The sequence below is a fragment of the Anser cygnoides genome, chromosome 13, assembly GCF_040182565.1.
Source record: "Anser cygnoides isolate HZ-2024a breed goose chromosome 13, Taihu_goose_T2T_genome, whole genome shotgun sequence".
NCBI lineage: Eukaryota > Metazoa > Chordata > Aves > Anseriformes > Anatidae > Anser > Anser cygnoides.
This window is the reverse complement of record NC_089885.1, coordinates 11827252-11850625: the sequence shown is the minus strand read 5'-3', so window position 1 is coordinate 11850625 and position 23374 is coordinate 11827252. Positions and strand designations below refer to the sequence as shown.

Genomic DNA, 23374 nt, shown 5'->3' with positions numbered 1-23374 from the left:
CTTACAGTGCAGAAACAGGGGCTGGGGACGAAAAGGGGGAGGAGTGTAGGAGGAGGATAGTCACCCCAGAAGTTGAACAGAAAGGCTGACAGGCCTTGACCAAGTTCCAGCTTAGTATGAAGTCGTGGTGCCAAAAAGAGAACCCTAGGAAGAGCGCCCTACAGTGTGTTTGCTTGTCTTTTTAGAAATTCCTGATGAAAAGGAAGAAATGACTTTGAACTCTCCATCCAAGGAGAACAAGAAAGAATCTTCTCTAAAGAAGAGTCGAATCCTGTTGGGAAAAACTGGTGTCATCAAGGAAGAACCACAGCAGGTCAGCATAAGCTTTAGCATTTTGCAGGTTGGGAATGACCTGGAAGGAGTGTGTTTTTTTGTTTTGGAGTTGTTCTGTATGTGTTTTTTTTTTTTTTTTTTTTTTTTCTCTCTCTCTCTCTGTTTAATATTGAATTAGAACATGTCTCAGCCAGAGGTGAAGGATCCCTGGAACCTCTCCAATGATGAGTTTTACTACCCCAAACAGCAGGGGCTTCGAGGAACCTTTGGAGGCAACATCATACAGGTAATCACAGTATTACTGGATATAGAGTGAGAGAGGGAATGTCTTGGTAAGGAAGTTCCTAGCTGAAAGTGGGATTGAGGATTTGTAGAAAAAACAGGCTTTAGATTACAGCGGGTCAGTTAAGTGTTCATGCGAGATACTTTTTAATGTTAATCAAAATTTTTAGAAAGGAGTTAGTTCAAACTTTTCTGGACTACCCCATCAAACTGAGGTATATATGCTATATCTTGCTTTATCATACTTACCATACTTCTGTTTAGCGTTTCTTTCTACACTATTCTTTCCGAAGCCTTTGTGAGAGGGAGAGAAGTGATGCAGATAGTCAAGAGGTGAAGCTGTGCTTCTTCTAGTGTGTTTTTTAATCTGGATATTATAAAAATAATTCAGATAATGATGAGTTTCAGCTACTGCTCACTAGCCTTTGGTGAAGAGGTCATGATATTTTCCTCCTTAATTATGGTATTCAGGGAGGCTCTTCTGTAATGGAAAAAAATGGATGTAATTCCAAATGGGCTTCTTTGCCACTGATACAGATAATGGTTTGCAATCCTCTCGCTGAGTACCCTTTAAAACAATAAAAGGAAAATAGTCTCTGCCCTGAAAGAAGAAGTTGAATATATGGGCCTAAGCACTTTCTGTCAAAGGGTAACGTGATTTCAAGTGAATTTGAGTGCGCTAGTATTACTACTATTACTACCAGCAGGCCTACAAGTATTGCTAGGTTCTGTTATAAGGGTCAACAGGATTGGAAGGTGATCTTGGTTTTGAGATGATATGTGTCATTCTTAATATCTACTTTGTTCCTGTGTCAGCACTCTATCCCAGCAGTGGAACTTCGCCAGCCGTTCTTTCCGACCCATATGGGTCCTATGAAGCTCCGACAATTTCATCGGCCTCCCCTGAAGAAATACTCTTTTGGTGCCCTGTCCCAACCAGGACCCCATGCTGTGCAACCTCTGCTGAAGCATATAAAAAAGAAAGCTAAGGTACGATTATTGCTCTTTGTATGTGATGTCTGCTGTGGCTCCGTTTGCACAGCAGATCTAGCGAACGTGCTGTTTTCCTAATGCTGTGTTTTCACTGGCATAGATGAGAGAGCAGGAGCGTCAGGCTTCTGGCGGGGGTGAAATGTTCTTCATGCGCACACCACAGGACCTAACTGGCAAGGATGGAGATCTTATCCTTGCTGAATACAGCGAGGAAAACGCTCCTTTAATGATGCAGGTTGGCATGGCAACAAAGATTAAAAATTACTACAAAAGGGTAAGTATGTAAGTTTTGCTGTTGGACACTGATTTTCTTCTGCTTCTTACTGAGCAGTAAATGCACTTTCACTGCATGTTGCAGAAACCTGGCAAAGATCCGGGAGCTCCAGACTGTAAATATGGAGAGACTGTTTATTGTCACACTTCTCCATTCCTGGGTTCTCTGCATCCAGGCCAGCTACTGCAGGTGAGAAATACAGGCATGCCAATTGAATTTCATTTCCTGTTTAAGTCTCCTTGTTTACATGCAGTTCTTCTCTTCTATTTTTTATGTCTTTCTGTTGTATGGTTTTCAAAATTTTATAGGAATGATAGGAATTGCAAGAAATGAGTCTTTCCTGTTTTTCTCTAGAATGGAATTAGAAATGCTGTTGTCAGAGAGGTCTTCATAGTAGGCCAAAACTGTTTGAATGTCAGGGAACTCAGTTAAGTAAGTCTTAGAGGGGACAGAAAACATGGGTTTATCATGGTCAAGGATGTGTAAGCGAAACCTTGTGTTCTTTCTGAGAACTGCACTGTTAATTTTCTACTTGATGCCAGTTGGATACAAATCAGGTGAGAATTCTGCTATTACGGGCCCTTCTATGTTGTTGAAATGCATACAGTTGAGATGGGGAGATAAAAATGTTGTAAGGACCACGTGGTTACAAAATCCATGATGAATGTGAAAATAAATCAGTGTTAATCAAGTTAATAGTTGTTATTGCTGCAGGAATAATTCTGTCCACACTGTACCACAGGAAAAAAAGAATAATGTGAAAGTCGGTGGTAGAGATTCATCACAGAACTGACAATGTTAATTGTTCAAGCCTAAGAGGACTTCATTGCAGATAAACCAGGAGTTCTTGAAGCCTCAGTCCGGTGCCTTCTTGGTGCCTGTTAAACTTTCTTATCTTCAAAGGCAGAAATCTGCTGCTCTCTGCTTTTCTGGTTAGGTTCTTACAACCTTGGTTTCTGAGCATACTCTTCAGTTTTGCTTCTATTGTATTGCCTTCTCCTGTTCCCAGGTTGAGAGTGCGCCCTGGGATATATTCCTTGGTTATAACATTCTTCTGCATGTGTGTTCTTTCTGTCCTTTTTAAAAGGTCAATCCAAAGAGCCCTTCAAGCTCTTTCTGCGTTTGTTCTAGGTTTTATTATGCTTTCTTGCTTCATCTTTGGTTATTTGTTGAATAAGCAAGGAATGTTCTGACCGCACATCTCTGTATATTGTGTTATAAATGATGGTCTACCATTAAAATGAATAGAGTGATTGTGTTTGTTTTTGAGATCTTTTTCATAGACTGCGTTAAAGAAAATTTGATCAAAACCTGACTTTCAAACTTTGATGTGTTTCTCTTGTTAGGCATTTGAAAACAACCTTTTCCGGGCCCCTATCTACCTACATAAGATGCCTGAAACAGATTTCCTGATTATCCGGACACGGCAAGGCTATTATGTTCGAGAATTAGTGGATATTTTTGTAGTTGGCCAGGAGTGCCCACTTTATGAAGTACCTGGTCCAAACTCTAAACGAGCCAACACCCATATCAGAGATTTTCTGCAGGTATGTGACAAGGACAGTTTGGGGGTCTTTGAAGAAAGCCCATAGCATAGGCCTTACTTGGACAGCCTTTGTTTCAGAAGCTCAGCCTGGTATGGCTGCTTTTTTTCTGAGGTGAGAGATGTTAACTGTACAGAGAATTTTCATTGTCTTTTAACTAACAATTTATAGCATACTTCTGTTTGTGTTTGTGAAACACATGGTAGAGGCCTTTTATTAGCCAAGATAAAAGCTGATAAAATTATATCAAAGCATAGGGAAGTGAAGAAATTAGAATAAACTTTGAAATGGTTATGCTGTATAAAACGACAATTACATGGATTTTACTAAGAGGCGATTATGAAAAATTATCGCAGTACTATCAGCACAGAACTAAAATTGCTTTGTCAGCCTTTGTTAATTTCCTGGATCTTCAGGCAGTTAAGCTTTGAGACTGTCAGTGACCATCCAAATAAGTATCCCCAAATTTAGATGTTGAAAAAAAAATCTAGTCATTTAGAGTTAATTTAATTAAAAATTACAACACAGGAGGTATTTGCAGAGCTGGAAAATCCCTGCCATTCTCAGAGTTCAAGCTTCTGTGCCAAAGCACGAACATTCCTAATGTGATAATACAGAAAATTTCAAGACAAATATGTGGCTTGGAAGACTTTACTAGGTAAACTTATAGGAAACAATGGGTTTTAAGCAGGAATTCTGAAGTAGTCACTGTAGAAACATTATTGTCTTTGCAGCTTTATTGTCTTCTTTCTTCAGACTTAAGTTTTGTTTTGTAGGTTTTTATTTATCGCCTCTTTTGGAAAAGTAGAGACCGTCCTCGGAGAATTCGCATGGAGGATATCAAGAAAGCCTTTCCCTCACACTCGGAGAGTAGTATCCGAAAGCGGCTAAAGCTTTGTGCTGATTTCAAACGCACAGGTATTTCAAGATTTCATGTGGATGTTGCTAATTGCTTCTCAGCAAAGCCATTCTTTGCTGATCTTGGAGTTTCAAACAAAGCAGGAGGGGGCAACATGTCATGATAAACCATTTATGAAAATACCTGTTTGAAGATCTAAAATGTCATCTGATTTTTTTTTGTTGTTGTTCCAGTTTATAAAAGTGCCCTTTCTTTTGGCACAAGTGTGCTTGATGGTAAGAAATGACTACAGCTTGGACAGTTTTTATAACCCCTTGGGTAATGATGTATGCGTTGAATGAACATGAATGTATGAGAGTTTGGGGTAACAGCTGCTGAGTTAGGGGGGTGTTGATTTAGACAAATGCAGAACAAATAAACCCAGCACTTTTTGTGGTTTAAATGTCACAGATTTGTCATACTTGCTCCTTTTGCCAGCATTGCAACAAGATACCAAATCTTGAAATACAGTAAGGATTATGATGGCATTTAACACTTATAGTAAACTATTCTGTTTGATCTCTGCATCTTTTCAGGGATGGACTCAAACTGGTGGGTTTTAAAGCCAGATTTCAGATTGCCAACAGAGGAAGAGATCAGAGCAATGGTATCCCCAGAGCAGTGCTGTGCTTATTACAGCATGATCGCGGCTGAGCAGCGCTTGAAGGTAAACATTCCTTGTAGGCTATAAGGCAAGTTACTGACAAGCAGTTCTGTGAAGGATGCTGCTAGGAAACACCTACCTAAAGCTAATTTTTGCTATACAGTAGGCAAATTAGGCCCTGTACGACTGTGCAACTTGCTAAATTTTCTGCTGCGTAAAAAGACAGTTCTCAGAGAGCCACTATGCTTTTATGCCTATTATTTTGATGTTGTGTTAGCTATGCTTAAAGGTAGGAAAAAGAAGTTGGGAGCATGGGCTTATGTTTCTATCTCTACAGCAGAAAGTAAACAATGTGTGATGGGATTGGGAAAAAAATTGGGTTTGTTTTTTGAAGTGTAATAAATTTCTTTCTCCAGTAACCTTTTTAAGACTTCAGGTTCTCTTTTTTTTTTTTTCTAATATTTTTCTGTAGGATGCAGGTTATGGGGAGAAATCCTTCTTTGCACCAGAAGAAGAGAATGAAGAGGATTTCCAAATGAAGATTGATGATGAGGTACTGTCAGAGCAATATAATTGGCATGTGTGCTCATACATCAGTCTGCATGGCAGTAGAGAAATGAGGTCTTTAAATATAAAGAACAGATTTCATGTAGGATTCGGTAGATCAAATGGTCTTGCAACTTTCCTGGGAACTCATATTTACGTGAGTTCACCTTTGCTTGGGTATCCTTCTTGCCATATCCTTTTAGGAGTAGGCTTTTTGCTTTAAATGTCTGTTAGGAGTTATCTAGCACTTTGGTTCTCCATAAAGGCAGCTGAAAGATGAAGACGTGGAATTCGCTCTCCTTACATCAGCTGAAAACTTCTCAGTGTGATTGGAGGAATCTGAAGTAAAAAATTAGGAATTATGCTCGGTGGTAGGATTGTGAGAGCATGTTTCTGTTCTTGCTGGCAGGTGCGCACAGCCCCGTGGAACACCACACGAGCCTTCATTGCTGCTATGAAGGGCAAGTGTCTTCTGGAAGTGACTGGTGTAGCAGATCCTACTGGCTGTGGTGAAGGATTTTCTTATGTGAAGATTCCAAACAAACCAACGCAGCAGAAGGTATTGTTCCCAAGGTTGGGTTGGACAAGAAGCAGTAAGTGGGAAGTTGTGCAAGATAAATATGGGGTATTGGGAGGAGAAAATGTCTGAAAATGATCTTAGGAAAGATTATGTGAAGACGTTCATAGGCTGTACCTTTCTCTGAACAGGATGACAAGGAACCCCAGCCAGTGAAAAAGACAGTGACTGGGACAGATGCTGATCTGCGTCGACTTTCGCTGAAGAATGCTAAACAGCTTCTGCGTAAATTTGGAGTGCCTGAAGAGGAGGTGAGCATGACCCAGTAGTAAATAAACACAGAGTTCTCTTCATTGCTGGATTCAGCAGTAGATGGTGGAAGGGACATATACTTTTCTACTCACGTGGGAAGGAGTTGAAATCCACAGTCAGTTACCTCAGATGTATGCTTCTAAAGCCATTTCTGTTGTGTCTTCCTCTTTACAGATAAAGAAGCTGTCCCGGTGGGAAGTGATTGATGTGGTACGCACAATGTCTACAGAGCAGGCTCGTTCAGGGGAAGGTCCTATGAGCAAATTTGCACGTGGATCTCGGTTTTCTGTAGCAGAACATCAAGAGAGATACAAAGAGGAGTGTCAGCGCATTTTTGATTTGCAAAATAAGTAAGTTCTTATCTGATGTTTACAGCCTTGAACCCCACCCTGTCCCCACCTTAAAAGTCCAGAACTATGAATGCCTGGGGCTCTCTGATATGTAGTCGTATAGATGTTGATTCATCTGGTTGGGTTCAGAAAATACAGAGAAAGAGGGCTTTGGTTGTTACTGTTAACTTAAGAATTAGCTGTAGTGTTTTGCTGTTACAGACCTTTTTGGAAGGTAGAATGAGTTGCACAGCCTGCCACATAAATTAGCATGAGATGTTCCACAGATCAGTTCACCAATCAATTTCCTTTCTTTCTTCCTTACTTTTTTTTTTCCCCTTTCTTTTTGCGATAGCTCTGTTGAGTAACAATACCAATTTTATGTCCTATACCTTAGAACTGCCAGACAATTCATGCATTATTCCTTGTTCTGGCAAGTTAAGATTGGAGAGAGAATATAGTACTCTTGATAAAGAGATTGGGTTGGAACAATTGATCATTTGGACATGGAAATTACAAGAGGACTGAGAGGGGAATATATTATGCTTATTAGTGATTTGCAACATTAACTTTGAAACCTTCGTGTCACTTTTACTTTGTGTCACTGATTTTTCTGGAGTAACTGACTTTCAAGGTGCCTCCTGTTTCAGGGTTCTGGAATCCACTGAGATCCTCTCAACGGACACAGACAGCAGCTCAGCTGAAGACAGTGACTTTGAAGAGATGGGAAAGAATATTGAGAATATGTTACAGAACAAGAAAACTAGTTCTCAGCTCTCTCGGGAAAGAGAAGAGCAGGAACGAAAGGAATTGCAGAGGATGCTTTTGGGAGAAGACAGTGGGAATGACAAAGAGAGGGGCAAAAAGGACAGGAGAGACAAAAAGGGGCTGTGTAAGTAACTGCAGCAACCAGAATATGTCTGTAAAGGGTGTAGGACGCTGTCAGGCTGCAATGGGTGCTGGTCCTGCCTGTCAGAGAAAGGCGTGGATTCCTCACAGTGTGAATGTACAGACATGCATATCTAGGTCTTTTTCCTTCTCCTGAGCAGTTACTGTCTGAATATATATTTGAAGTGTTGTCCTTGCCTGATATTTGGTTATTTTAAAGTATAAGCTCACTCTGGTATTTCTTTAGGTATTTACTTCTGCTTGCTGTTGTGTGTGTCCCTCGTTTCCTCCCCCCGCAACACTTATTTTTGAAGTAATTTTCCCAAGAGAGGTTCACAAGTAGAAGAGTGTTCTTGTAACCAGTTTGTGGTACTCTAATTGGATCTTGTGTATACACAGCTGTATATGTGAAACAGATAGGCACAGTACATAGGCTGATAGCAGTGTCTGTAATACTGTGTGCTGTAGCAGTTTGTAATTTGTTAATTGGTGGTAAATGAGGTAGTTGGGCAGCTGCCAGACTTGGATCTGCTGTAGACTTGTGTATTTTAAGTGCATTCTGAGAGACAACTTGACATGTCCCTAGCTGGCAGGTAGAAGTGACCCGTGAGTGAGCTATCTGTATGAGGGTGCTCATAATGTCTGTTCCTTCTTTGCATGTGTGAGAGCAAAGCGGAGCTCTGCTGAACCTGGGTCAATGTTATTCGTGCCATTGAAAACCCAGATTGGAAATTGTGATTTGTGGAAGATTGAAACACACAGGCTTGCCTTAGGTTTTCTTGAATTTGTGTCTTGGAAGTTTTTAAGCTAGAACTGTCTACCATCTTTACTCAATAGTGTTTCTAAAGCATGGAAGAAATTAAAAGCAAATAAAACACTCTTTTTTAACATCAGCTTCAGGAGCTTCAGCAAACTCTCACAAAGATGATGACACTGCCTCTGTAACCAGCCTTAATTCCTCTGCCACTGGCCGCCGCCTCAAAATCTATCGCACGTTTAGAGATGAGGATGGGAAGGAATATGTGAGGTGTGAGACAGTTCGAAAGCCCTCTGTTATTGATGCCTACTGCCGAATACGGACTACAAAGGATGAAGAGTTCATGTAAGACCTCTAAGATTTTTTCTCTTTGCCTCACTTTTCTATGTCTAAGTTTTAAAATACTGGAAGTCTGATTTAGAAGCACATTCTTCTGTGTCTGAAGTCCTTGGAGTTTGCACTTTTGAGATACGAAATTCAAAACGCTGTACAGAGTGGCACTAGGCATTCTATTTCTGTGGCATCTAAAGCCATGCAATTTTGGTTAAAGATTGAATAGACGAAATGAGTAGCTTATTTTATAACCTTAATGTTATTTGTAGTATGTTTATGCTAGAAAACTGTGTTTTATTGAAGTTCTGAACAACTTGAATGATGTTGGAAGCTAAAGAACTTAACCTTAGATACCCTGGCTCCTCCAGAGTTTTTGTGATAGAGATTCAAGTCCCAGGAAAATTCAGTACCAGGTAAAAGGAAAACACTTGGTAAATCATCAACTCAATTGAAAATCTTCTGTTTATTTTTGGTTTTTGTTTTTCCTCAGACGAAAGTTTGCTCTATTTGATGAACAGCACCGTGAGGAGATGCGGAAGGAGCGGCGTAGGATCCAGGAACAATTAAGACGGTTAAAACGGAACCAAGAAAAAGAGAAACTGAAGGGCCCTCCAGAAAAGAAGCCCAAGAAAATGAAAGAGCGTCCAGACCTAAAAGTAAGCGTATCCATATGTTAAGCATGCTAACGAATCCTGGGTATTGGAGAAGTGTTTTGCTCTGTGATATACAAAAGTTCTGACTAGGGGATTTTAATGATCCTCTCTGCCTCTAGACTGGGAGTCTGTGAATGAATTCTGATCTGTCATCTTTCCTATATCTTTGTAGCTGAAATGTGGAGCGTGTGGTGCAATTGGCCATATGAGGACTAATAAGTTCTGCCCTCTTTACTACCAAACAAATGCCCCACCTTCTAATCCTGTTGCAATGACAGAAGAGCAGGAGGAAGAGCTGGAAAAAACAGTCATTCACAATGATAATGAAGAACTCATCAAAGTAGAAGGAACAAAAATCGTCCTTGGAAAGCAACTGATTGAGAGGTAAGGGAAGAAAGAGAGTTACAGATAGGTAGTGAGAAAAAACAATTTAGAGCTTAGTGCAGAATATACACGTGTATATTAATTACGGTATTTTGATTGTATTTTTGGTGTTGCAGCAGGTGGGATTTTGGTTATGGATTTGGTGTTATTTTGGTTGTGTTTTTGATGTTATGGCAGGTGGGACCATGGCCAATACTAAAGAGGGGACACATGGGCTTGATTCACAGCAGGGCTAGAGAAAGTTTTATGCTGTTTTGTTTTTATCTAGTGCGGATGAGGTTCGCAGGAAATCACTGGTTCTGAAGTTTCCTAAACAGCAGCTTCCTCCAAAGAAGAAGCGGCGAGTAGGAACAACCGTTCACTGCGACTATCTGAATGTGAGTGAAGGTGTTACTGAGCTGATTGCAGCATTTCTGTTTGTATCAGCTGGTCAGTTCCTTTACTACTCCTGTGTGTCCTCAGCATGCAACTACAGACACCTACTAAATTGCCTAAGATTTCTTTATATTAATGTTTTGCAGTTTAGAGCTGCCCTAACAGTTCTGTCTCTGATTTCTTTAGCGTCCTCATAAATCCATCCACCGACGGCGAACAGATCCCATGGTGACGCTGTCATCCATCTTAGAGGGCATCATCAATGATATGAGGGATCTTCCTAATGTGAGTTTAAGCTAAGAGACCAAAAACCTGCCTTAAGCAGCACAGCTGAAATGGGTTATATGACACCAAACTTATGTTAGCCTTTCCTCAGATGAGTGCTTCCTATGGGAAGACTAAACCAGTATTCCTTGATGTTTTTATTCCCAGTTTTCTGTGTTACTCTATTGCAAGTGGTATTTGGGAAAACTGAATCATGTAGGTTGTCTCAGTTGTTTACTAGGTAAGGCCTTTGAGCTTTGTGAAAGTGATTGTGGTGTTTTAGCACAGAAAGAATCATGTATTTGCTTTATCTTTCTGCGTCATTAGAAGATTTGGGAAATAGCTTTTCCTCGGAACTTTGTACGTTTTTCAGATTGCTCTCTGCTATTATGAGCATGTTGATTTATCCTGCAGTCGACAGAAAGTAGTTCTCAGTGTTGATTTACCACGTATGCTTAACAGGAACACTGTAAATCTTGTTGATAAATGCAACTCATGTTGCAGTCTTCCACCTACAGAAAAAACACTGATTTTTGAATGTCAGTAGATGGGCTTACATTTGTTTCACATTAAGGGAATTAAGTTTTCATTTATAAGGACAAGCAAATTCTTTAAAAATACAAGAATAAAGCTTGCTTACGTATGAGCAATTCACATTAAGGTAGCATAATCAATGAAAACAAATTGCTAAAAAACTAATGCATCTTTATGTCTGTTTATTGGAGGACAACTTTATTCCAGTTCTCTTGTGTTACTTTATAATTTAGTTCACCTCAGAATCTTTTTGAGATGCAAATGTCCATATCAGAAAATAATGTTGAATAGTTCCGTATGGATACATATTCAAAACCTGGGATGTGCTTTTTCAACAAAACTAGAAAAAAATGTGCAGCACTCTTTGTAGCAATACGGACTGCTTTTTGTGTGTGTGGCACTGGCAAAAGCTCTTAAGAGTGCTTCTCTGTTTCTTACTTCAGATTTTACCAGAAATTTGCAAAATCAAAAGGTTAAAGTGAAGATTTGTGTTGAAATGAGAATTTAAAGGTTTGGGTTCTTGAATACTGTTATGCCTAACCAAAAATTTCATCCCAGAATACTTATTTTAATGGTATTAAAGAACATTTTGTAGAAAAAAATGATAGCCACCATGGAGCTGAGCTCATCATATTTTCCTTGGTGCAATTAAAGAAGTGATTGTGTAAAAGCTTTATATGTTAGTACATGTTCAACTATGCAAGTTAAACTGAGATTAACTGTGCTAGTACTATGTTAATAAGCGTTCCTTTTTCTCTTTTCATCCTCAGACATATCCCTTCCACACGCCAGTAAATCCAAAAGTTGTCAAAGATTATTATAAGATTATTACTCGGCCTATGGATTTGCAGACATTGCGTGAAAATGTTCGTAAGCGGCAATACCCATCACGGGAAGAGTTCAGAGAACACCTGGAACTAATTGTGAAGAACAGTGCGACATACAATGGTAGGCTGTTAACAATGCAGGGGAAGTCTGTTTCTGCTAACGCTTTTACTTTTAGAAATAATGAGAGCAAGAGAAAAGCAGAATAAGGTAACTGTCAGATGACAACAGTAAATAACGTTTTCCAGATATACCTGAAGGACTTCATAAATGTCAATGGACTAATTCATAAATAAGAAAGTGGACTCCGTCACTGAAAAAAAATCTAAATTATGACTAATGTAGTAATTGAAGTTCAGTTAATAGACCTACCAATGACTGAAGAAATCGGTGCATGCGTTAAGTCAGACTGCACTGAAGCAAGGTTCTGCATACCCCCTTAATATAGGGTGAAGCTAAACAAAACATCATTTTCAGTAGACTGTTATGAGCATCCTTCTTTCGAGACGTGGATTGGTGGGGAGACACTTGTGAATTTATTTTCTCAGTATTATGCTTTAGTAAAGCAAACACTGAATCTTTGAGTAGAAATTCATGCCTTTTGGAGCCATTGCCTTAGAACATGCAGCTCTGAGTAGAGCTTACTGTAATGATTTTGCATTTTTTGGTTCTTAGTTGCAATTTTTCCCTATTTGGGAAGGTCAGAAAACTAGCTTAAAAAATTAGAAGTGTAGATTCTGCAGTAGAGCATGCAGCTGCTGGGAAAAAGTGCTGATTCATTGAGCAACTATAGATCAACTGTATTCTAACTGCTGATAGAAAAGTCTTTGTCCAAAAAGTATTCATTTGGCAGCTAAAAATCTCCCAGCTGTGTTGAGTCTCTCTCTGGGCTGCACAGCAGTCAGGGTGATACTGACAGCGTTGGTTTTGTGCCTTTACTGCTTCCTTGTCATTATTTTTGACAGCTAAGTCCCTGTTTTATCCTAATTACAGAGATTTTTTCATAGTTCTGTTGCAAATACTTTTTTTTTTTTGTCTGAGGAATCATTAAATTATTTTAGTATCTGTGGTTTTCTGAGTATTCCTTGAATGTCCATCTTGCGTTCCTCAACAGTTCTGCTCTACTGACTGGTTTTAATGAAACAAACAGACATCTTAAGGTTTATACTCTGAAAGCTCAGAAGAGTTGAAGGGCTTAGTGGCCGGTCTTCCATAGCCGCAGCCGCTTTCCCATATGGTTTCTAAAACTTAATAAAATGTATACCAGAAGTGTAAATATTTGCTACAAATAACTGTTTCCTGCCATAAAACCTATTCTAAACTTCAGTAATTATGCATATTGAGAATATATTTAAGATTTGACTCCTAACTGCAATAGAAATATAACCTTTACTCCTAAGCGTTACTGGTTAATTCTTACTGTTGGTCTGTCTAATACTTTGAAATATTACATTATCAGAATGTATTCATTGATGTGGTTTGGTGTTTTATTTCTTATTTTTCTCCTTTTGGGTTTTAAAAGCTTCCATCAGGGCCAGAGTTGTCTCACTGGACTTGCTGTGTGTTTGCAGGGCCAAAGCACTCGCTGACTCAAATATCTCAGTCCATGCTGGACCTGTGCGATGAAAAGCTAAAAGAGGCAAGTCCTGTGAATGAGCTGAGATCAGAGTGGAGAGGGAGGGGTGGTCAGTGTGGTTGAGGATAGAGGACATGAGTGGGCAAATAATGGGGCTTTAAAAAGGAGACAATAAGGGAACTTTGTTTTTCATAAGGCATATTTGAATTTTTACAATTTTAAACAGTTCTTGTTGGAGTCTCTCTCAAAAAATAGTTGTTCATTCGTTACTCTAGTTACTTTATCTTGTGTGCAGGCTTATATCTAGGTTGTTACCCTCTCTTAATTACAAGGGTCTTCATAAAAAGGTGAACGAGAATCTCTTTGTAACAGTGTTCTGATATTGAGAGTTATTAATCTAGGGTGAGTCATTGGCATTCTGTATTTCTATTGCAGAAGGAAGATAAACTGGCTCGATTAGAAAAAGCAATTAATCCCCTCCTGGATGATGATGACCAAGTGGCCTTTTCCTTCATTTTGGATAACATTGTCACTCAAAAGATGATGGCAGTTCCAGATGTATGTAGCTTAAGTAGAATGTGTGTGTGTGATATGCAAAATATTATAATTATAGTCTAGTGGCTGTGTATCGCAGTGGAATATACATCTTGTGGCTGTTAATGCGCTGTAAAAGAAAAAAAAAAAAAAAGCTGTGTCAGGGTGCTGGCGTGTGATTTTCTGACTGGCAGACATTCCTGTACTGACCCCATTCACTGGAGTAACGGACCAGAAGTGAAATCTGGGTTCCTCTCCTTTTTCCTGCTGCTCTTACTCCTTAATAATGCCTATGTCGACCTCTCATTAGTAGAAAGTCACTGTCTTTCATTAACAGTTTTCACTGTAAAACACATTTTTCTCTACTGATTGGAGCACTTGCTTTGTAGGTTGCAAAGCACTCTGTGCAGTTTTCAGGTGCAAACCAAACACAAGCTGATTTCTCATTGATCAACTCCACCCAGTGTTGTACTAGTTTGTTAGTAAAAAAGAAAAAAAAAGAAAAAGAAAAAAAAAAAACACTTTAACCAATAAAACTGATTTATCTATGATGTATACTCTGTATGAATGGAGTAAAAAGCAAGAGACTGTAGTGGTTAGCCTGAATGCCAGTTCCCTTTAATATTTTGTTGGTTCCATTCTCTGTTCATTTCATTTCTGATGTTTAGAAAAAGATTTTAGAGTTTTCATGTGCCATCATACCATACTGAGCTGTACAAACTATTTATGGCCCCCCGTTGTGAGATTAGATCTAAGTTTGTTTGTTTACTGTACAGTGATTGTTCTTGCTGAGCACTCTAGTTATATTGTGGAAGAAACAGTGATAGTAAATAGAAAAATCTTTTGTATTATTATTATTTTGTATTATGTATTACAATATCAAACAGGTATCAACAGGCCTAGTTAAACTAGTTACTAGTTACAACTAGTATATTTTTATTCTGTGTCCCCCCTGAAGTTAAATTTCTGGATTCAAGATGCCATGTGATAAATACTTCCTGTACATTTTGAATGTTAATCTGTTCTGGAGACTTGCTTTATGAAATTCGTAGCTCAAGCTGTAATAAAATTTACATGGAAGCTCTCTAACCTTGTCTTTTTTCTTTCTTTCAGTCTTGGCCGTTTCATCATCCAGTTAATAAAAAGTTTGTTCCTGATTATTACAAGGTCATTGCCAATCCAATGGATCTAGAGACCATCTGCAAGGTGTGTAGCTTGAACTGAGCAGGCGCTTGAGAAATGTTTAGACTTGATTACTTACTGGCTGACAATCTCTTGCAGAATATCTCCAAACACAAGTACCAGAACAGAGAGACTTTCCTGGATGATGTTAACCTCATCCTTGCCAACAGCATTAAGTACAATGGTAGGTGGTGAAAATAAGGCTCCAGCCTTCTTCTGTCCTTAAATGAATACATCTGAGCACCTTTCTGTAGTGTTGTCAAAGCCTGAAGCTATGAATCCTGAGTTTGATTGTTGCTTTCCTTTCTTGCTGAGGAAGGAGATGCTTAAACAGTAACATTTTTGCTGTCACGTGGTGCCTTATTTACTATTTTGCTCTGTGGATTTGGGGCAGTTACATTTCGGAAGGATTTCCCACTTGTGCACTACACATTTCTCTTTCAGTGATTTGTTTCTGGGAATTTACTTGAAGCTGACATGGTACAACTTTCCCAAATAATATTTTTAATGCTGGAACAAACTGGTTGCTCTTTGTTAGCGGAATTTGAACCCTGCCTTATGTTTCTCCTTAAATCAGAAAGTGGTGGGATTTGGGGACCTGTCTTATCAGAGCTGTGTAACCAAAAACAGTCTTTCTGTCTCACCAGCTGGCGCTGAGCAAATGTCAGAATGCATAAAGAGATTTGTTTATTACTACAGGGCCAGACAGTCAGTACACAAAAACAGCCCAGGAGATCGTAAACATCTGTTATCAGACTTTAGCTGAGGTATGTGGACAAGCCTACTGTAATATTTTTGTATGTTTGAGTTTTCTGTTCTGTAACCTTAGCAAACTTCGTTGTTCTTAGTACGATGAGCACCTGACTCAACTTGAGAGAGACATCTCTACTGCTAAGGAAGCAGCGCTAGAGGAGGCAGATCTGGAAAGTCTTGATCCTATGACCCCTGGTCCCTACACTCCACAGGCAAGTGACCATGCAAAGTTTTCTTTTTTTTTGTTTGTTTCTTTGTTTTTAAGTTTCGGTTTCCTGGATATTTGATCTCGAGGTGCTTCTTGTTTACTCTTCTCAAAGTCTGAAGTTTATCTTTTAGGCTTTTTTTTTTCTTTAGTTCTTATTCTTGACTTGGGCTGTTTGGCTGTTTTTTAAAAACATCAGTAAAAATTTTCTTTCTCTTGGAATGACCGACTCGTTCCTGAAAAACAAAATTGCCTTTGCAGTATCAAGGGGAACTTAAATTCTTATTGCTGAAAAAGTTTATCGCTTCTTTTATTTGGAATTTGCCTGATAAATTAGGAAACAGTTCAGGGAATGTCATCCTAGTGTCTGAGGCGTGTCCTTTTTTTCTTCAGAAAAACTGTTGAAGTTCACAAGCCCTGAAAGATTGGTCTGCTAATATCTGAATGATGAAAATCTGAATGTTGTATACCCAGTGTAGGAAGACAGAGCAAAGCTTTCTTTGTAGTTATTCTGTACATACCAACTGTGGATGACTAATTTTTCTGTTCTGTGCACGTCTGGTGTGATTACATCTGGAAAGCTGCATTTAATTTTAGTTAAGTCAGAGCAAAAATGAAGGTCTTGATGTTCAAGAACAATTTAAGGACCTATGAAGATTAGTTTTAAGAAAAACAAGTTTAAAATTTGTATAGGCAATACGTATACAAACGTTACATGGCTGGAGCCGGGATAGCAGTCTAAAATTTGTGGGCAATATTTAATGTAACTATCCTTTCCCACCAAAACAAACAAACACACACAAAAAAAAACAAACACAACCCACTGTCACCAACAAAAACAAACAAAACAAATGCTATTCAATAAGCTAGAAAGAAATTGCTAGAAATGATGAGTTCGTTTAATGGGGTGGGAGTACTGAAACTGAGTGACACAGAAAGAGACCACCTTGACAATGGGAAGTGCCAGGCAGCAATGGAGTCTTTGGAGATTAGTTGTTGAAACAATACTGATGCATTTCAACCAAGATTAAATGGAATGGAGAACTATCCCAATGCCTCGGAGAAAAGGGGACTAAAATATCATTCTTCTCTCTGTCTGATGGTTTCCTTCCCATGAGCAGTGTTATCTGTTCTGATTTTTTTCCAAGCTGGTGATCAGGAGAGGAAGAGAGGCCTGAGCAGTGAATTGCTTATTAGTTGTCTTTTCTCCTGCTCCTTCTCTGAGATCTCCTTCTCTCTGCTTGCTGAAGCAAGCGCCTCCCCTGAACTTGTCATCTGATGGCCACCCTTTCCCCGTGCTTCTTGGCTGAAGGTGCATTCCTGCTTCCTACACTCCCAAACTTGTCACAGATGGCAGGTCTGCTGATGGTTGCTTGGCTTTCGTTCAAATGTAGTTGTGATGACTAATACTTATCTCCCCATATGTGTCTTCAGGAGCTGGAGTCCAGGATATAAAAAGCAAATACAGCAAGTAGAGAGCTGTCTATGGTTTACATGTCTGTTTAAATTCTTAGGAAACCTGTTTTGCCTAATTTAAATGGTATTACTTCTGCTCTTAACACTTCTAGGAATGTCATGATATTTAAACTGTGTATTTAAATGGGCATTTCATCAAAATCCTAATCTGTAGTTCCTCATTAACTGTCCAAAGGTCAAATTGAATGCAAACTATAGGCTTTTAGAGCACTTTATCCAAACCCCTGTTTATCTCTTGTGTTAGTTTTAGGGAGTCTTGAGACAGTGATTTACACAGAATTGACTGAAAGTTGAAGCTCTGCTATTTCAATATGTGATGAAGTATTTTTCTTCCAGTTCCGATAGCAGTGTTTGTGGTTACACCACTTCCATTGTAGAAACATAAAAAGGGCCATACTGAGTCAAACCAAAGGTTGATGTAATCAAGTCTTCTGTGCCTGGCAGGGACCAGAAGTAAGTGGATGCAAAGGTACGGTGGTGATTCTTCTTACAGTGAAGCCTTCCTGGCAATTGGCAGCTCAGGCACCTTAAACTGGAGTTGCGTCTGGACCATTGTCTTTATGAGCTGCAGAGAGGCCTATTCTCTATAAACCTATTTAATCCTTTTGGAGTCCATTTACAATTTTGGTCTCTGCCGGACTGCACCGCATAGAAGTACTGCCTTCCATTTTAAAATCTGCTATTTGGCAAACTTCAAACCTGAGGTTGAAAGCCATTGCGTTTTATCATCTTTGATCTTTTAAGGATAAATGTTTATTTTGTTGAACCAGTGTTTAGTAATATAAACACTGTGCCAAACAAATTCATTTTGCATTTGGTTCTGAAATCCCAGTCTTGCCTCTCTAGATATTATTTTAATGCCACTTCAGTGCCCGAGAACATTATATGTCCTGTTTCCACGTGTTGGCCACCTCATTTGTAGGATACCAACCCTTCCCTCAGTATGACACATGATGCTTTAGTCTGTCAAGATGAGAGCAATTTGCCTGCTATGGACACTCCTTTAACAACCCCAGAGAAACGAGGAACTCAGAATCCTCCATTTTTTCATGTGCTTGGAGAGTTGGGTTGTATAAGCAAATTACTGAAAGGAGGCAACTACTTGGTAGGAAACAGGTGATGAAAATCAGCAGGCTTCCCAAGCAGAAAAGGGAACCTGTTTCAAAAGCTATGTAATTTCCTTCATTTTGAGTGCTCTGATGGGAAAGCAAATATGTAAAGAGCACTGGGAAATTTGATGCTGCAAAAGAATCTGCCTGAGGCCAGGTATTTGTTTGCTTCACTACTTCTGGGAGTAGAAACCTGGTGACTCACAATGCAGAGTGCTAATATGCAATCCCTTATTGATTCTGAATAGGGAAATGGTGAAGTATATCCTACGGTTCTGGAGGATGATAATTAGCTTACTGTGGTTTCATCCAGTGATGATTAGAATCTGTACAAACACCTGGGAAGAGATAGGTCTAGGCTGCCACTGTAGATACATTCTCATTGAAAAAAAAAAAAGCTGACAGGTTAGAGGTATTAAATCGCTACAAATGAACTGGTTACAATAACCATAGAATATTTTTCTCAGTGTTTACTCTGTATTAAACAAGAAAAAAAAGGTAGGTTAGAGGAGAAGGACTAGCAGAAGGAGATAAAGTAATAAAGGCATGAAAATTAATGATAAGGAGGAGAAAGGAGGTGAGGAGGGCCATGAGTTTGAAGTTGTTACCGTAAAGACATGGGGAGCTATTCAGAGCAATCCAGACCAATAGAGATTGAATATGAATGGTTCCATTTATTATTTTGGTTGTCTGTGGCTTTGAGAATGCCTTCTAGATTTGGAAGTTCTTCAAGTTTTCTATAGATTTCCAGTTTAAAGTCTTTAGGACAGAATCTGCATGTCCTCTCTACCTCTCTAATGGAAGAGAAGGGCAGGAGAAAATGTGTTGGAAACTGCTGTCCGTTTTGAAAATATCCCACGAAAATATTCACTTTTTAAGATGTAGTGATCCTTTCCAGAAATAGGCTAGGTAAACAAAGAACTTGGACACTTTTAAGGCTGGAAATTTCCTTTTCACAGATGAGCACATCAGGTAAAAGTGTGTGGAGACTGTGTGCTCTCTGATCTTGGAATAAAGAGAGAGGATCCTTGCTCTGAGAGTGAGCTAAATATATACTTCCCCCTACCCTCCCACCTCCCTTGTTTCCCTACCCATCATTGTGGTCTGGACGTCCGTCATACCCTTTGGCTTGTGTCGAATAGCACCTTCCTCAATGGTATTGCTATTTGTGTTCCCCATTCAGATGCGCCAGGGGCGAGGTAGGCTGGGCGAGGAAGACTCTGACGTAGATATTGAAGGGTTTGATGAGGATGATGATGGGAAACCTAAGACTCCAGCCCCAGTGAGTATATTTCCAGAAACCCAGCCAGTCTATGTGTTGACTTGTGTCCTTGTGGTGGAAGGCTCCATAGAATAAGGGTTGTCTTCCGTGTCTGGCACCCTGAAAGACAGCAGTATTCATAGCAATAGCTAGACGCTTAAATGTAGTGTTAAATGTTAGCATTATGAAGCGAGAGAATACTTCGGAGGGAACTGTATGATAAAGAGTAGGCATGTGCTGGAAGTGGCAGTAGTTTATATGTTGTTTGATCTTCACTGTCCCTGTCCTGTATGACCTAGGAAGTTGAAGATGCAGATGGTGACCTTGCTGATGAAGAGGAAGGATCAGCCCAGCAGCCTCAGGCCAGCGTCCTCTATGAAGACTTGCTCATGTCAGATGGAGAGGATGATGATGATGGGAGTGATGAAGAAGGAGATAATCCTTTCTCGTGTATGTTTCCTTTGTTATATAAAAAAAAGTTGAATAGGAACCGGTCATTCACAAACCCAGCTAATCTTCTTTCCTTACCATCACAAAGACACACAGCAGAGAGCAGAAAGCAAAACAGGGATATGTAGGCCATGTGGTCTAGTAGTCATAAAGGAAGAGTGAAAGGGCAAGATGAAACAAAAAAACACATAAATGGAACTCAAAAGAAAGTGGAACGGCAGTGTTTTGAGTATGGATACAGAAGAAAGAGTAAAGATCGGGTCAAATGTATCTCATGGTGAATTTGCACATGGTTCAGAAAAGGCGGGACAATGCTTTGGTGTGCACAATAGAATTGGGCAGAGTTTAGTTAAAGTGCAACACTTATTTTGGTATGAAACAGCGTGGGACAAAGTTATCGAGAACTGGAAGAGGAGTGTGAAGGTTCTTCACATTGTTTCCCTGTTCTACCAAAGAAGTTGCCATGCAGGATAGCATATGGTAGTATTTTGAGGTGGCTTCTGAAAATTATTAGGGGATGGTGGTGGAGAATTGTTCAGAACTGACAAGTAGACCAGGCCTTTTGAGTAGTGGGGGTAATTAGTTTGTTTCTGAATGTCAGAAATGGGTATGACCTCCCAGATACCATTTCTAGTACATTTTCAATAAACTGCTTTGCATACATTCCTTACAGTCAATATTGTATCCTTTCCAGAAAGACAATGGGTATGTAACTGACAGAACAAACCTGTTGATTTATGACCAAATGTCTGTTTATTACACAGCTATCCAACTGAGTGAGAGTGGCAGTGATTCAGATGTGGAGACCAATCCAGTGAGACCTAAACAACCTCACGTTCTTCAAGAGAACACGCGCATGGGCATGGACAATGAAGAAAGCATGATGTCTTACGAAGGTGATGGTGGGGAGACATCTCAGGTTATGGAAGACAGTAATATCAGGTAATTAGAGCTGAGAATCTTGTTACAGTAATTCTTCAAAACAAAATCTGTTCTCTTAAAAGTTTCTGAAGTGTTTATCATGAAAAGCTGAAGAATATCTTGTTTTTTAAGTTATTCTGTCACTGGTTTTAATGTTGCAGCCATAATTGCAATTTACCACTTATTGACAGAACTTTGGTTTTGCTGTTAGACTCTAATGAAAAAAACTTAGTTTAAATTAAAAGTAAAATAATTGGTTTTTTTTTTCTTGTAAGTTAAATAACTTCCATAGTGTTTTTTAAAAGCAATGCAAATAAAGCTTTTTATAGATTGTCTCGGAAACTGAGATGCCTTTGAAGTTAAAAGGTGATTTAGCCGATTAACTGATTAACTTCATGTTTGTCTGTTTTTTTCCTCTAAGAATTAAGTATTTCCTTCCTTGAAAGGAATATGCATGTCCAAAATAATAGAAATATGCATATTCTGTATTTTGGAAGGAGTTCCATTCTTAGAAAATGACAAGGACAGCTTTATTTTCTGCATTGTCTTGAGAAAGTACTGACTTACTTTTCCCTGTTTGGCTGTTCTGTAACATATTAGCATTAGATTCTCTGTTTGTTTTTTACTCATGGAATTCAGTACCTTAATGCTGTTACTGATATTTGCCTAAGATAATTATATGGACAAGCTCTGTCGTAACAGAGATGATCAAGACCTGCTCTTAAGACTAGTTATGCTGGGTCAGGCAAATGATCTGTCCAGCCCAGTACCTTGACAACAGCCAGCAGAAGAGGCTGGAGAGGATGTGAAGGGGCTCTGCTCTGGTGGTGATTGTTATGCTGTCTGCCTTTTTTGTCTCCAGTAACGGTGACAGATGGAAGGTTTTGGAGCAATCAGTTGCTTTTCCTACCCTGAGTATATCAGAGGGGGGTGAGGATGCCGGTAGAGAATTGTTCATCAGAACTGTTTTTTATTTTTAAAAAACTGGCCATGGACAGAATTAAAGTACACAGTGGTTCCAAGTGTTCCACAAGGACCTGAGGCCAGGGACCTTTTACAGAAGTTAGATAGAAGTTAAATGGAGAATTGCTGACATCAATAGCTGATTTGAAATTATGGTGTAATAAGAGTATATCATTTCTTCTAGCTATGGCAGCTATGAAGAACCAGACCCAAAATCCAACACAAGAGATACTAGTTTCAGCAGTATTGGAGGATACGAGATCTCTGAAGAAGAGGAAGAAGAAGAGGAACAGCGTTGTGGACCAAGCGTATTAAGTCAGGTCCATCTGTCTGAGGATGAGGAAGACAGTGAAGATTTTCATTCCATTGCAGGAGACAGTGACCTGGACTCAGATGAATAACCTAAGGAAAATCCTTTTCCCTGAGATGAAGGTCATCTCGGGCTGCTCTTGGCTCCAGTGTTTCTATTGTCCCGGTTTGGTACAAGGAACAATGTGGTGCAGACTGTTAACAAGAAGTAGCCTTTTTATGTATTTTAATCAGTTACAGAACGTGAGGCTGAGTAAGTACGTGGTGAAGAATGATCTTTAGACAAGCATGGCCTGCTGAAGTATTGGGTTGCTGTGCCCTTTCGTAGTTCTAGAATCCAGATGAAGACTTCATGAATTTGTTCTTCATTTTTAATAGATGTAGAATAATTTATCGTAAATACTGCCCTGGTGAATTCATGCATTGTTCATCAGAGGCAAAAAATGGTTGCTCTGAGTAAAATTCATGCTGTTGTTTTGATAAACAATTACAAAACATTTCTTATATCTTAAAGGGAAAGCTTTTGTTTGGGATCACAATATGAATGCGCTAACAACTTATCCCAGGCTGGTTTTGGTAATTGCTTAACCGCCTTGAGTACTTCAGTGAACAGCTGCCCTATTTTTTTTTCCTAAGTTGCAATTAGCCCCAGAAAATCAGACTTTGCTAATTTGAGTCTTCAGCAATTCTCAGGCTACTTGTGTTCTAAAAATAGCTCTCATTATTCCCGGGAGCGAGCCTCTTTATTTTTAGCCCTCCGAAAACAAAGACTGTGTACAGAGCCCCGCTGTTGCACTGCCGGCTCGAGCCGTGTAAATAAAACTCCAGAAGCTGTCGAGCGTTGCTCCTTTTATTGCTGCTTCACCCCCCACGCCTCCTGGGGCTGTTGGGGCCGGGGCAGAGGAGGGCTGAGGCGCAGGCTGGGCGCTGTGCAGCCCGGGCGGGGGCTCGGAGCCCCCCGGCCGCCTCAGGGGCTCCCCTCAGAGCGGGCGGCGGCCCTGAGGCGCCCAGCCCAGCCCAGCCCAGCCTCGCTTTCCCGGCGTGCCCCGC

General features: G+C 39.7%; 1 protein-coding gene across 5 annotated transcripts in view; it reads left to right on the top strand.

Moving 5' to 3' along the window:
- TAF1 (TATA-box binding protein associated factor 1) overlaps window positions 1-23160 on the top strand; it is a 32666-nt gene extending 9506 nt beyond the window's left edge. For 3 of the 5 annotated variants that reach the window (XM_067004774.1, XM_067004772.1, XM_048078406.2), the window contains 29 exons: window positions 186-313; window positions 452-559; window positions 1372-1545; window positions 1649-1822; window positions 1907-2011; window positions 3169-3369; window positions 4143-4284; window positions 4801-4931; window positions 5341-5421; window positions 5824-5973; window positions 6123-6242; window positions 6418-6593; window positions 7223-7464; window positions 8355-8562; window positions 9041-9206; window positions 9376-9587; window positions 9856-9964; window positions 10149-10247; window positions 11531-11708; window positions 13157-13224; window positions 13597-13719; window positions 14809-14901; window positions 14977-15061; window positions 15577-15644; window positions 15726-15842; window positions 19604-19702; window positions 19981-20131; window positions 20896-21073; window positions 22200-23160. In XM_067004774.1, coding sequence (XP_066860875.1) covers window positions 186-313; window positions 452-559; window positions 1372-1545; window positions 1649-1822; window positions 1907-2011; window positions 3169-3369; window positions 4143-4284; window positions 4801-4931; window positions 5341-5421; window positions 5824-5973; window positions 6123-6242; window positions 6418-6593; window positions 7223-7464; window positions 8355-8562; window positions 9041-9206; window positions 9376-9587; window positions 9856-9964; window positions 10149-10247; window positions 11531-11708; window positions 13157-13224; window positions 13597-13719; window positions 14809-14901; window positions 14977-15061; window positions 15577-15644; window positions 15726-15842; window positions 19604-19702; window positions 19981-20131; window positions 20896-21073; window positions 22200-22416 — 4103 coding nt within the window. In that variant the 3' untranslated portion in view covers window positions 22417-23160. Of the gene's footprint in view, window positions 1-185; window positions 314-451; window positions 560-1371; window positions 1546-1648; window positions 1823-1906; window positions 2012-3168; window positions 3370-4142; window positions 4285-4800; window positions 4932-5340; window positions 5422-5823; window positions 5974-6122; window positions 6243-6417; window positions 6594-7222; window positions 7465-8354; window positions 8563-9040; window positions 9207-9375; window positions 9588-9855; window positions 9965-10148; window positions 10248-11530; window positions 11709-13156; window positions 13225-13596; window positions 13720-14808; window positions 14902-14976; window positions 15062-15576; window positions 15645-15725; window positions 15879-18233; window positions 18363-19603; window positions 19703-19980; window positions 20132-20895; window positions 21074-22199 lie in introns of all 5 variants that reach the window. The other 2 variants (XM_067004775.1, XM_067004773.1) reach the window with 2 other exon arrangements.
- The last annotated feature ends 214 nt before the right edge of the window (window positions 23161-23374 follow it).